Below are 15127 nucleotides of genomic sequence, written 5' to 3'. Positions count from 1 at the left end.
CTGGACTGTGGCCAACTTCAGATAACAGCAAAGTTTAGAAATATCTGTTAAGAGTGTAGTCCAAACCTAGGACCTACCAGATCTTTTACAGATTAAATCTTTCTCTCCCACCCCAGGGAGAGAGAAAGTCTGTTCTTTCATGTGAGATTCTCACCAGACACTGCTTTCTTTCCCCTACAGCTCAGGTAATTGGCCAATCTGCCTCCTCTTTCTGGCTGCCACACACCATCCTGTTCTTCCTGGTTTCTTCTCCCTGCAAGGCTGGCTAGAAGACAGATTTTCCAAACTTTCCCAACATCTCTGTTGCAGTTTCTGTTGTTTGCCCCCCACCCCGCCTCTCTTCCTCAAACTAGCACATCATCTCTCTCTCTCTCTTTTTTTGAAGATTTTATTTATTTGTCAGAGAGCGAGAGAGAGCGAGCAAGCTCAAGCAGGGGGAGATGCAGGCAGAGGGAGAAGCAGGTTCCCTGCCAAGCAGGGAGGCCGATGCGGGACTCGATCCCAGGACTCTGGGATCATGACCCAAGCTGAAGGCAGACACTTAACTGACTGAGCCATCCAGGTGCCCCCATCTCTTTTTCATTTTATAGGTTTTTACTACTGGTCACTAAAAGAGAAATAAATGTATGCATCCTCTGACCCAGAAATTTTACTTACAGACATGTATCCTGGGGAGCTACTTCTACATGTGCACAAAGACATACAAAGATATTCAGTGCAGTATTGTTTATAATACTAGAAACCACCTAAATGTCTATTAATAGAAGGCTAGTAAGTACAGAATATCCTACAATAGAATAATCAGCCATTAAAAACATAAGACAAAGTCAGCTCACGTACTCTCTCTCTAATGTTATGTAACAATTTTAAGGACAAATTTTCATATAAGCAAGGTGAAAACAGCTTAAGTGATACGCTAGGATATACTGAATAAAATACAAATGCTTGCAAATGCATAGGATATCTGGAAGAATACACAAGAAACTACTAATGGTGGTCACTTCTGGATAAGGAAACAGGGAAATTAAGGGGTGGAGAAGGAAGGTTATTTTTCATGGCATACACTTTTGTACCTTTTGAAAGATATAACCAAATACATGTTTTGCCTGTTAAGTTTTTAATTTCTAAAAAGCAGTAGCTGAGGCTGTTCTTTGTGTTCTCTGTCCTTAATATACCCTTGTGACTCTCTTTAGATGATGTCAACAAGGTAATTTTCTCCTCATGAGGCATTCCCTTTACCCACTGTGCCTTCCTTTCCATTGATTTACACACAACCGCTTAATACACAGTTAGAATATCCAGAACAGAATATCCTAGATTAACCTAAACCCTCGGACTATAGTGAAATGAATTTATATCTCAGAGAAACTACCAGGCTGACATACCCAAGTTCAAACTTGACCACATGTAATACAGAAAAAAATCTACTAAGATCATCTCTGACTCGTTTCACCCACAAATCCTTTATGCACAACTAACCTTCCAATACAGCTTTTCAGTGCACCATTTTCTTTTCTTTTTTTAAGATTTTATTTATTTATTTGATAGAGAGCGAGCGAGCACAAGCAGGGGGAGTGGCAGGCAGAGGCAGAGGGAGAAGCAGGCTCCCCGCAGAGCGGGGGGGGGCCGACATGGGACTCGATCCCAGGACCTTGGGATCATGACCTGAGCCGAAGGCAAACACTTAACCAACTGAACCACCCAGGCGCCCTCAGTGCACCATTTTCATTAAGGGAATATATTCCTCCTCCTGTCATCCCACTCCACTTCTCCAAACTCCCAAAAGCCTATTCCACAGTCACTTTTGAAGACTGTGGAACATCTTCCAAAGTAGCTGGCTTACAATAAATATGATATTGCCAGCAGACAGGTATGGAAATGGGCAAAAAATAGGAATACTCAAGCAATTTAACTAAAGTAGGAATAGCAAAATATCTTTAAAACTGTCTTCTGTACTTTGAACAATGTAACAGACATTTCCTCAACAAATATTTGCTGAGCACCTATTATGTATGAGGCTATTATAAATTGCCAAACATCTGCAATGGGGAAAGAGTAGCTTATAGACAGTCTAACTGGGGATAATGAGGGAGATAAGGATTCAGGCCAAGTTCACAATACTGTCACCAAAAGCTTTTTCGCCAGCCCAAATATTTTTATTTAATATTCTTTGCAGGTACTTTGTAGTACAAAAGTACTACAATGCAACTTGATTTTCTGCTTAGGAACCAAGTGTTAGTGTGTAGTTCCCAGATTTCTGAGTTTCAGGGACCAGTAGAATGACCACAAAAAGGACTGCTGATTTTTTTCTAAAAACATTAAAAAACAAAACTACCTAGTTCATTGTCTTCACTTCATATGCAAATATTTTAACAACAAAGAACATCTCTCAGAATTTAGGAATTAGACAGATTTGGTTGTAAGAAAAACAGAACATTTTTCCTATTTTTTCCTCTCCTTTTACTGAATATGAATGAAAAATTCATAAGAGGCCAAACAATATATGAGAATCAAAGAAAGGTAAAATTAAAAGATAATGGACTTTAGAGTCTGAGAGCCCTGGTTTCAATTTTTATGAATGCAGGTAAGTCACTTAACCACTCTGAGCCTCAGTCTCCTCCGGGGTATTATCTCAGAACTTTGTAGATGGATTAAGCATGATTTCATTTTAAGCACTTGGCATTAAATGTGGCGCCTAGAAGGTGCTCAACAAACATAAGCAACTTTCTTTGTTAAAATAAATATTGGGACTTCCACTTCTGGTTACAGCAGAGTAACTGGTACTCAACCAGCCTTCTACTCTACACAGCCATAAAACTAGATGAATACCTAAGGCTCTCTCACCAAGGGGGTAAATTCCCACCTGTGGCACAGTGAGCTAGAATCTAAGCAGTGCAAGAAGGTCCCACTGAGCTGAGACTAGATCAAATTTGGGGGCAGGTAAAAGAGCTAGAAGCCTTGGGTCAGGGCACCAGAGTGGGAATGTATGAGGACGGGAGGGGTCAGGAAAGGACAGAAGTCTATGTAGAGGTCACCTACGGATGAGTTCTTGGTGGAGGGTTGGGCTGCACACACAGAGGGTGACACTCTTCAGAGAATGGCTGCTATGGAATCAAGAGTGCCACAAAGATACCTCAAGTCCAGCAAACAGCGCTAGAGGACTCTGGACTTCTTGTCAAGGCAGACAACCAGCTGATTCAACACAAAGGCCGTGACCATGTGTCTTAAAGACGTCTTTTAGATCTGCCCTAACGAGAGGTGGGGGAAAGCTACCATGACCCAGCATAGGGTGTGCAGCCCAAATGGGATAAGGCAGTGGCAGCTGCAGCGAAGAATGGTTGTATATAAGTAAATCATCAAATAAATTTTTCCAGGATAATGAGAATCAGATTCATCAGAGAAGGAAGTTACAAATATGCAAAGGGAGAAAACAAGAGAGAAGCCTATGGCATTGGACTGAAACCGGAGAGATTACTGTAAATGCATGATTTTCAATACTTCTTTCAATCTGTATCTGTAGAAATATATAAATTACAGATCTACTGAGAGGGCCTGGGATTAGTGACATACCAATAGCAACAAGCACACCTAGTATCTTATTTCTTAACACTAATGTCTACTGAAAAGGAACCAGGCTCCTTAAAGAAATGACTGATTTCAGGTCTGGGGCAGGAGGAAGTCCAAGATGTGCCCTAAACATCTTGTGTTAGAACAAGAAAGTGTTCAAAGAATGATGGGGACATGAAAAGAACAAAGAAGACAGCTTGAAGGGCCTCAACTGGTCAAATCTAGAACTATTTGAACACAAGAATAATGGCCTTCCATGAATACATACTAAAATAAAAAAATGAATAAAATGAATGTTGGTAAGAAACAGGATGTTTAATAGCTTAGAGTACCTCCCCACAAAATACTTACTGTTTACAAGGGGTAAAAGAGTAAATTCACAGTAGAGAAGTCTTGTAGACATCCCCTTAATCAAGTGATCAAAATTAATATCACCAGCTATCAAACAAATCAAAATCACATGCTACTTGATAGTGTAAAATGAGAGTAAGAACATGTGATTTATGTGATATTCCTGTGAAAGATGCAACCTGACTCCAATCATAAAGTGGGTCAGACAAACCCAAATGGACATTTAAAAAAATAACTGGCTTAGGGGTGCCTGGGTGGCTCAGTCCTTAAGCACTTGCCTTTGGCTCAGGTCAAGATCCCAGGGTCCTGGGATTGAGCCCCGCATCGGGCTCCCTGCTCGGCGGGAAGCCTGCTTCTCCCTCTCCCACTCCCCCTGCTTGTGTTCTGTTTCTCACTGTGTCTCTGTCAAATAAATAAATAAAATCTTTAAAAAAATAATAATAATAACTGGCTTATTATAATCTTCAAAAGTATCAAGATCATGAAAGTAAAAAAAAAAAAAAACCCAAACCAAACCAAAACAATAACAAAAAACCCTGAGAAACATTCCAGACTGAAGATTAAAAGATATGACATTCAGGGGCGCCTGGGTGGCTTGGTTGTTGGGCATCTGCCTTTGGCTCGGGTCATGATCACAGGGTCCTGGGATCAAGCCCTGCATCGGGCTCCCTGCTCCGTGGGAAGCCTGCTTCTCCCTCTCCCACTCCCCCTGCTTGTGTTCCCTCTCTCGCTGTGTCTCTCTCTGTCAAATAAATAAATAAAATCTTTATTAAAAAAAAAAAAGATATGACATTCAAATACATGTGTTGGAAATGGACCTTTTTGCTACAAAAGACATTATTGGAACAAGTGGATCTCAGTTTCCTTGTCTGTACACTGTGACATTAAACTAAATCTATTCCTTCAAACATCAATAGAGAACTCAAAGAAGTTTTTATAAAGACAAACAAAAAACTAAATCTAACAGTATTTCAAAATATAAGAAGATCTCCACTGGTATTCTAACCATGCTTATGAAGAAAGACTACCATAGACACCTATAGGCCTTAACCAAAACTGAACTTACTAAATTTAAGTCTTATAGGAAAAAGTGTTAAGGAAATGTTACATAATGCCTCTATAAATAGTACATCCACGCAATGGAATATTATCTAGCTATATCAGCTGATATGGACAGAAGTCAAGATTTTGTTAGAGAAAGGAAAATTTAGCCCAGAATATGTAACATATACTCCCTTTTGTATGTATGCTTGCATGTACGTATAAGATAGCCATATATATGGGCTTGAATATGCATAAAAAAATTCTGGAAGGATACATAAGAAACTGTTCACAATGACTAGTTCTGTGAAATAGGAATAGATGGTTTTAAAGGAGACAGGGCACCTTCCTCTCTATCTTCTGTCCTTGTATAATCAATTCTCAACATTAAAAAAAAAACACTAACTAGAAAACTATCAAGAAAAGCAAAGAAGTAATTATTACAAGAGTCAGGGCAGCAGTTAAATACAGGGAAGGAAGAAAGCATTCTGTGGTTTTCTGGAATGCTGACGATGTTCTAGTTCTTGACCTGGAAAATAGGTACATGAATATTTGTTTCATGATTATTTAATAAACCATATATGTTTGTTGTGTAGACTTTCTTAATATATATGTATTTCATAATTTTAAAACAGAAACATAAAGTTTCAGGAAAAAAAGTAAAAATGAGCCTTTTAGAAAGAAAATTACAATATCTTACCTGCAAGAGTATGTAGGCTCTCCTACTTTAAAAACACGACCACAAAGATGAGACGGTTTGTTTGCTTGTTCAAGTTTTGGAAATCCAAATGCAGGATCTTCACCACAAAGGTACCATTCCATTGGTCCCAACAAAACATGCTGTGCCAGCATGTCCTCCTTCTGTGGAAAAGGGTTGGGACCCCTGCAGTAGATTTGGGGTACATAGTGGGCTAAATGCTGGTACACTTCTCTAGTGAGGTCAGTTGCTTGCAGCCATTTCTTTAAAAAAAAAAAAAAGAAAAAGAAAAATTAGTTTTAAATAATGCCAAACTGCTAATTTGGATAAACCTACTATATATTCAATGATAAGAGAGTCATATAAATTATTTTGTTGACATCACTCATAACTGTATGTTTTCTTTCCAAAAAGGGTAAAATTCATTTAGAACTTTATTAAAATGCCAAGTATTGGGGCGCCTGGGTGGCTCAGTTGTTAAGCATCTGCCTTTGGCTCAGGTCACGATCCCAGGGCCCTGGGATTGAGCCCCGCATCGGGCTCCCTGCTCCGTGGGAAGCCTGCTTCTCCCTCTCCCACTCCCCCTGCTTGTATTCCTGCTCTCGCTATCTCTCTCTGTCAAATAAATAAAATCTTAAATAAAATAAAATAAAATGCCAAGTATTTCAGAATTCTACTTTACTTAAAGTGAAATGATCCCTCTCCTCAAAATTACTCTTGAAGCAACCTTCTGTAGGCAGTTATAAGAAAATGACCACAACAAATCATCATATAAGACACGAGCCATTATGCCCATCTGACTTCCTTTCTAACGCTTTGCTCAAATGATATACTGACTGTGATTTGGATTCTCATGTCAGTTTGCTGATAGGAAGAGCATGCAGTGAACATGAACAGCCTTACACTATACCTACTTACACTTCTCACTGATTAATAAATGATATACCAGTCTCTTATGAATAGAAGTCTACAAGAGACTTTGTTATTATCAATTATGCCTTCTTCCCCTGATCAACCTCTCTATAAATCCTTTCCCCTTTGCTCTCCCTGCTCAAAAACAAAAGCCACTTTTCTGTCCCAAACTTTTATGTCCAACTACCTGTGATAATTAATCTCCTTTCAACTGAATTAGGGCTGAGGTTAATGAGATGACTTTTGGAAAGCCCCAAGGGATGGAGACCTGGTTGCCAAGGGAACAAACCATGTGATAAGAAGGTTGGAAATAACAACCTCCACCCCCAACCTCAGGGAGGGGAGAGGGGGTGGCAGTTAAGCTAATCATTAACAGCCAATGATTTATTCAATTATGCTTACATAATGAAGCTTCCATAAAAATTTCTATGTTGGGGTTCAAAGAGCTTCTGGAATGGTGAACACAGAAGTGCTGGTGCACCAAGATACAGCATGGAAGCTCTGAACCCCTTCCCACATACCTTGCTCTATGCATCTCTTCCACCTGCTGTTCCTGAGTTGTATCATTTTACCATAAACCAGTAATCTAGTAAATAAACCATTTCCCTGAGTTCTGTGAGCCATCCTAGCAAATTACTGAACCCAAAGAGGGGGTCATGGGAACCCTTGATTTGTAGCCAAGTCAGACAGAAGTTCTAGGTAACCTGAGGACCCACTGCTTGTGGTTGGCATCTTAAGTAGTGAGGGGGTCAGTCTCGTGGGACTGAGCCCTTAATCTGTGGGATCTGATGCTAACTCCAGGTGTATGGTGTCAGAATTGAACTGAATTGTAGGACACCCACTTGGTGTCTGTAGGGAATTAGAGAATTGCTTGGTATGGGGAAAAAACTCACACATTCGGTGGCCACAAGTATTGGTAAGTGTAGAGAGAAACAAGAAAGTTTCTCCTGATTCAAACACCAACTCAATAGGTCTAAAACTGAACTTATGATCTCCACTACCCCTCCTCAAAAACCTATTTTCTCCACTTCCTTTCCCTATTTTAGATACAAGCATCTACCTAAGTATCCACACCAGAAAAACCTGAAAATCTTCCTTCTTCTTCAACCCAACATCCAATTGATCATGTCTTGTCTATTAGGCTTCCTAACTAATCTGTTGACTCTATTTTTTTTGTCTCCATCTCCACAGGCACCATCCCCACTACTCTGGTCCAAAACCCCCACTCCCATCTTTCACCAAGATTATAGTGCAAAAATGTCATCCCTGCTGGTCTTGCCCTTGCAAGGGCACACACTGAAAAACTTCACCCCTGAAGAGAAACTATCTTCTTCAAATGTTACCAATTTATTTGTTTGCTTTATGCAAGGAGAAAGAGACTAAATTACTCTTAAAACAACAGCACTTCTTGGGAGATAATCCCACAGGATTAAGGATTATCTCTCTTTAAAGAAGTGATTTGCAATCAAAATTACACACACACACTAAGTTCAGCATTATAAAAGGATGGGTTGGGGCGCCTGGGTGGCTCAGTCCTTAAGCGTCTGCCTTCGGCTCAGGTCATGATCCCAGGGTCCTGGGATCAAGCCCCACATCGGGCTCCCTGCTCAGCGGGAAGCCTGCTTCTCCCTCTCCCACTCCACCACTTTTGCAGCATTTTAATCCAGGGAGAATAAAAGGTGATGCTTTCTAAAAGAAATTACGTGTTTTGTGGCTCCAACAGCACTGATAGGTCAAATCTGTTCATAGATTTTTTTTTTTTTTTTAAGTAGATTTCATGCCCAACATGGTGCTTGAACTCATGACCTGGAGATTAAGAGTCGCATGCTCTACCAAAGGAGCCAGTAAGGCACCCCCCCGTTCATAGATTCCTTAAACAAAAAATTCAGAAACTAGTTATCAGCTTCTGGTTAAGAAAAAAAAAATCAGCAACCTTATATGAAATATTTTATATAATATTTATTATGTTATATATTTATACTATATTACTGTAACATTTATTATATATTGTTATATATAATATAGCATATTACTGTATATAATATTTGCTGGTAATATATTACATATTATTAGTAAAGCATTTCATCCTAAATACTGTTTGTAATATATTATTATAAGTTATTAAGAAGATATAAATATCTGGTTTAAGAAAAGCAAGCATATGCTTCAAATTTAAAACCACCTAACAGATTTGGGATCTACAATGGGCATTTTAAACTTCATTAAATTTAAACAATATATAAAGTGAAGTACCTTTACATGAGAATTCTATACCAGAAATATTGAATTAGTGACTGGCAACAGTACAGATTAGAAAAAATTGTGAAGAGAAATTGAGCAGGAGGAAAAATTTTTTTGGCCACCTTTCACAATAATGACTCACATATTTCTCAAAAGAATAAAATCAGTAACTTTTCCTATTCTCACTAACATAAGCTAACTGTAACTGTTTTGTCAACAGGAAAAACTATTGAGATTTCTAATTTGGTTGCATGTTAATTTGTCTTTATTTCAGACACTTGTGGCTGTCACACCAATGTGCACAACAAAGTAATAAGCACTATCTTATCAGAAGTCCTCCATAAGGGAAGTAAAGAAAACTGTCAACTCATTCCACTAAAGTAAACATGTTATGACAATGTTTCCAGGAGCTTTCCTTTTTTGAATGCTAAATTTAAGCCTTGGGATAGAGAGCAGGTATGATAAACATAAAAATGAAAGAATCCCTAGAGGTTAGCCTTTTATTACAGTATCTAATTATTATTTTTTACCCCATTAAAATTGTATCCTTTAACCACATTTGATTTTGTTTTCAAACAAGAATCACCAACATGTAAGTTAATTATAAACAATAATCACGGGTGCCTGGGTGGCTCAGTTGGTTAAGCGACTGCCTTCGGCTCAGGTCATGATCCTGGAGTCCCTGGATCGAGTCCCGCATCGGGCTCCCTGCTTGGCGGAGAGTCTGCTTCTCCCTCTGACCCTAACCCCTCTCATATGCTCTCTCTCAAATAAATAAATAAAATCTTTTAAAAATAAATAAATAAACAATAATCACTAGTGCTGAAATGAAGTTTTTAAGCCTATATTAAGAAAAATTTTAAACAAATCATATTAAGAGTTCCAGAAATGAAGTAAAAGCATTCACAAATCAAAATAATATATAAACTCAATAATAAAAGAAAAAAATCTAATTTAAAAATAAGCAAAAGACCTGAATTGACACTTCTAAAGATGTACAGTCAATAAGCTCATGAAAAGATGTTCAGCATCAACAGTCATAAGGGAAATACAAATCAAAACTACAATGCGATACCACTTCACACTCAATAGAATGACTATAATCAAAAAGACAATAGTAATATTGGCAAGGATGTGCAGAAATTTTCTGGAACCCTCACATACTGCTGGTGAAAGTGTAAAATGATGCAGTCACTCTGAAAAGCAGTTTAGTGGTTCCCCAAGACATTAAGCATAAAATTACCATAGAACCCAGCAATTCCATGCCTGGGTATATGCCCAAGAGAAATTAAAATGCATGTCCTCACAAAAATGGACACAAATGTTCACAGTAGCATGATTCATAATATCCAAAAAGTGGAAACAACCCAAATGTCCATCAACTGATGAATGGACAAATAAAATACATTATATTCATATAATGAAATATCATTTGGCAATAAAAAGGAATGAGGTATTGATATATACAAGGTTGAACCTTGAAAACATTTGCTAAGTGAAAGAAACATGTAAAAAAGACAAAATATTGTTATGATTCCAGCTATATGAAATTTCCAGAATAAGCAAATCGATGGAGGCAGAAAATAGGTAAGTAGTTCAGTTTGGGAGTTTAGAGGAAAACAGGGAGTGACTACTGATAGGTATAGGATTTCTTTTTTGGGGTGATGAAAATGTTCTAAAGTTGTGTTGACAGTTGCACAACTGTGAATATACTAAAAACCCACTGAATTGAATTTATATATGTGAATTATGTATAAAACTGTCAAAACTTAAAAGCAAAAAATATCCAATACAGACATAAAACTTCTAGAATGAATGCCCAAGAGAAATTAAAATGCATGTCCTCACAAATTTTTTAATTTGTGATAAATAAAAACAATATATGTACTTCTTAAATCACAATCATTCACTGGAACACATTATAATAAAATCTGTGGAGCAAAAAACGTAGATAGACTAGAAAAGTGCTGGGAAAGTCATACTGCTGTGCAATCAATTCCACCAAGAAAAGGAGAAAACTGAGAAGAGAGGGCCTCTTTAAGATAACTGATAAGCTTACAATTATCAAAGAGAGTGCTCAAATGCTTTATTTGTGAGGCATGCTTGTTAGGATATATAAGATCACAAAAAGTCCTTCCTCTTCATAATAGAAATTTAAAAAGCAGTGTGTAAACGAAGTGTGGGAAAAGTGACATTAACCTTATTAAGTAATTTTAAATGGATGTGATCCCACAAATTACCAGTAACAAACGTCTAAAGGCTGCAATAACTGCTTTGTTTACTCTAAAATTTTCTTTTAACCTGACAAAACTTTATTAATTCATTTTAATTTGTGATAAAGAGATGTGCTGTAGCCTAAGCTGAAAGAACAGTTTTAAGTGTTACGTGGTTTTAACTAAATACAAACAATAAACCCCTCACAAAGTAAGACCAGGTTATATAGCTGGAAGAACCTTGTATTTTATTTATTTTTTTAAAGATTTTATTTATTTATTTGACAGAGAGAGACACAGCGAGAGAGGGAACACAAGCAGGGGGAGTGGGAGAGGGAGAAGCACGCTTCCCGCGGAGCAGGGAGCCCAGTGTAGGGCTTGATCCCAGAACCCTGGGATCATGACCTGAGCCAAAGGCTGACGCTTAACGACCCAGCTACCCAGGCGTCCCAGAACCTTGTATTTTAATATTAGTCTGCATCTTCTTTAAGGACTTTTGTTGGTCTTTAGACTAAATATTTTTTCATCTTATTGTTCAGAAAGCCATTTAAAAGTAAACAGAACAAAAGTAAAATGTAGCTCAGGTTGTGATCTTCACAAACTCAAATTAAGTCCAAATTAATAAATTTTTATTGCTTTTCCCTTAACTTCTCCCACTGCATCTGCCTGAGAATTTCACTGCACAAGTATTGCACTGGTCTCTAACACCGTTTATAACTGGTTTCCACAGGAACTTCAACAAGTTGGAGAAACTCCAATCACTTAATAGCTTGCACTTTCAGCATTGGAAAAATAAAGCACACAGCCTGGGCCAACATGCACAGAATTTGGTGGGAGTAAAAACAACAACACTTTGAGGCAGACAACAGATTAAAATATCAATATGGATATCGACAGAGTGACAGACTGGGAATAGCTGTCATTCTGACCATTTTACTGTTTACTTGTAACACTTTTTCTTTTTTCAAATCTCTTTGATAAATGAAAGGCAGATGCGGGATGAAAATCCCCAGGTTGTTGCGATATTAAGTAGAAAGTAAATGAAAACAGATCTACACTAAACAAGTTGGTTTAAAAAAAAAATCCAAGAGTCATCATTCAACAACGTAGGAAACGTTTCATCTCTACTCCTGTCCATTGCTTCCGCTGGCTTTAGGGTCCTCATCAATTCACACAAAGAACTCCTCACTGACCAACAAACCCAAAGGGCCCCACTAAAATTTTGTTCATAACATTAAGATTGTTGACAAGTGTTCAAAGACCACTCCCTCCCCATAAACCAAGCTTTTTAAATTGGAGACCTTAGAGGTGAGGCCTAGGTTGTTTTGGTCCATTCATAATCATTCTGGACAATTTGCTCAATTGGTGTTCCCGGTCCTTCTTGAGCAAAGATGCCATCAAGTTTATTAAAGAAATCATTTTATAACTCTGCTACTTACACGAGCATATTCATAATATACTTTCATTACAATACTGGGTTTGAATGGTTTAAGTTTGGGGTTTAACTGCTTCCACTATGCTGTGACCAAACCTCACTTTATTGGTTTCTATTTGTTGAAAGCTGCTCTCTCAAAGTTATGTAACAATTCTTTTCCACCCAATTATCTCCAACTCCTAGATAAATTATTTTTTTAATCTCCCAGCCTCCACTACTGCTTTCTCACATTCAGTAAACATGCCCAGACACCACTTTCCGCACATTCATCAACGCTGTCGACTGACCAAACCGGTGCAAAAATGAACTGAACGGGGGATAAAGGGAAAAGTGTCGTTTGCATCCTCTGGTGCCTAGGGCAGTCCCAGAACAAAGTAGGAACCCGGTTCGGGTAGCATGTTTCGGTGGAGGAGAGAATGTTCCCCTAATCTGCGGAAAAGGAATTAGGCAAAAAATGTAGGGCGATTATACCCCCAAACCAGGAAGTGTCTTCCTTTCCCCTCTTCAAGGGGCTGGCAAAAAGGGCTGGGGACCTAATGTGAGTGTGGGGGAAAAAGAGGAATAATGGAAGAGCTGTCGGTTCTCCTAGGCAGAAAGGGAATGCAAAGGTGGCTGGCGCACAGAACGGCTAGGCCGGCTATTAGAAGACAGGAAGGAGAGGAGCAGGCTCGGTGGCCTCCCCGGCCCGTTACCCACATACAAGGCGAGGCCTGAGAGCCCGGCGAGGTCGCTGCCCCAAGTCTGGGCCGGGCTGCTCCAAGATTTCCAGGAGTCAGTTCCTCCCCCGGGGAGCGGCCTGCGAGGGCCGAACGTCCCCGCCCGGGTCCCGGCACTCACCCCCGCGGTCTCCTCAGCCGAACATTCCAGCAAACTCCGGTCGATGGCCTGCACCTCGGGCTCCAGCTCCGACGCCATCTTCTCTCCTTCTCCCCAGCGCTGACGCCGCTACCGCCGCCCCGAGGGCCGCGGCCTCGCCACAGCCCCAACTGCCGAGACTGCCACCCGTGTCCCAGGCAGTCAGTCCGGAGTCGTCCAGGCGGCCGCGGGTAGGGAAGAAGGAGAGTAGTGTGAGGTAAGCCGGACAGGAGGGAAAGCGGCCTCCTGCGCTCCCTCCCGGGCTCGGCGCCCAAGAGTCAGGTCACTGCCTCGTCCCTGCCCCGGGGAAGGACACAGAGAACCCAGGACCTGGCACTCTCGCTAGCTTCTACCGCGTCCGGCACCGGGAAACGGGCAATAACACCCAAAAGAGGAAGCAGAGTAGCCTGGGAACTGTAGTCCTCCGCCACACGGCCGGAAAGCAGGTGGAGCCCTTATGGGGGGGGGGGGGGGGGCGAAGGCATTATGGGAGTTGTAGTCCATCTTCTAACCACAGCATGGGCAAATGGCAGATAAGCGGGCGGGGCTTTCCTGTACAACTAGAATCCTGGGAAGAAACTAGCGAAAAGAAGCGCTCACCTGGGAAGAAGCAGAAGAGCAAGACATTGTGGGAACTGTAGTTTTATTCCCCTCAACTCCATTTGTTCCTGTTTGTAGGCATAGATCCTAGAATGGTGCCCGGCGCGTGGTAGACGCTAAAGTACTTTTCAAAGCCTGGCATAGGTAGACAGTAAAATACTCGTGGAAAGAATGAAAGAATTACATTCTATTCCTATAGTTCTGTGGCCCTGTCGTTCATCATGCCTTCGTCTTTTAGACCGTAACTGAGGTGGACATTACCCAGATTTTTTTAAGGGTTTAAAACATACTTAAATTCTGTTAAAGAAAACATTTCCAGGTAATTAAGTTATGGCCACTTATCAAAATTTATTATAAATGTTGCTGCAAAGGAAAGGTAGCCTACCAAGCCAAGTCTAAAAAGATTTACTCTTGATAGGGACATTTTATAAAAATAGATTAGGTACAAAAGAAAATTATGTTTGGTTAGAGGTAATTAGGCTCTTGACTGACCGCTGGGTGAGTGGGTTTCTTAGAACAAATCTTCAGTTCCTTTAGAGTTTATCAGAAAATTGCTTACACATTTTATCAAACATGCTAATTTATTCTGAGAAAATTGTGAATTAGGCAAAAACAACAACAACAACAACAAAAAACTGACCCAATCCAGGGAAATATTTTTGTTGTTATTGTTTTAACAATAATATTAACCAAGTGTTTTGTTTGTTTTTGCTTTTTTTATTAGGAAATAAAAATTACCCATAATCTCAGAGTTCAAATAAGTCTTGCTATCACTTTTGAAAATAAAAGTAAGATTAGAAATTCAAACTTAAGGGGCGCCTGAGTGGCTCAGTCGGTTATGCGTCTGCCTCCGGCTCAGGTCATGATCCCAGTGTCCTGGGATCAAGCCCCACATCGGGCTCCCTGCTCAGCGGGAAGCCTGCTTCTCCCTCTCCCACTCCCTCAGCTTGTGTTCCCTCTCTCGCTGTGTCTCTCTCTGTCAAATAAATAAATAAAATCTTAAAAAAAAAAAGAAATTCAAACTTAATAGGAATATATTTTTTAAAGATTTTATTTATTTATTTGAGAGAGAGCACATGAGCAGGGGGTGTGCAGAAGGAGAAGCAGGCTCTGTGCTAAGCAGGGAGCTGGACTTGGGGCTCCATCCCAGGACCCAGAGATCATGACCTGAGACAAGGCGATGCTTAACTGATTGAGCCACCTAGGTACCCCGTT

The 15127-nt window shown here is 39.8% G+C and overlaps 1 protein-coding gene across 7 annotated transcripts in view; it reads right to left on the bottom strand.

Annotated features, from left to right (window-relative positions):
• The window catches only part of UBR2 (ubiquitin protein ligase E3 component n-recognin 2), a 118296-nt gene extending 104579 nt beyond the window's left edge, over window positions 1–13717 (bottom strand). For 2 of the 7 annotated variants that reach the window (XM_081828235.1, XM_081828236.1), the window contains exons 1-2: window positions 13295–13713; window positions 5660–5919 (exon numbers count right to left, since the gene is read on the bottom strand). In XM_081828235.1, coding sequence (XP_081684361.1) covers window positions 5660–5919; window positions 13295–13372 — 338 coding nt within the window. In that variant the 5' untranslated portion in view covers window positions 13373–13713. Of the gene's footprint in view, window positions 1–5659; window positions 5920–13294 lie in introns of those variants that run through there. The other 5 variants (XM_081828232.1, XM_081828230.1, XR_014147660.1 and 2 more) reach the window with 4 other exon arrangements.
• Between the last annotated feature and the right edge of the window lie 1410 nt (window positions 13718–15127).

This window comes from Leptonychotes weddellii, chromosome 8, assembly GCF_054177405.1.
Source record: "Leptonychotes weddellii isolate Sample4059 chromosome 8, ASM5417740v2, whole genome shotgun sequence".
NCBI classification, from domain to species: Eukaryota; Metazoa; Chordata; class Mammalia; order Carnivora; family Phocidae; genus Leptonychotes; species Leptonychotes weddellii.
This window is presented reverse-complemented; position numbering and strand designations above follow the sequence as displayed.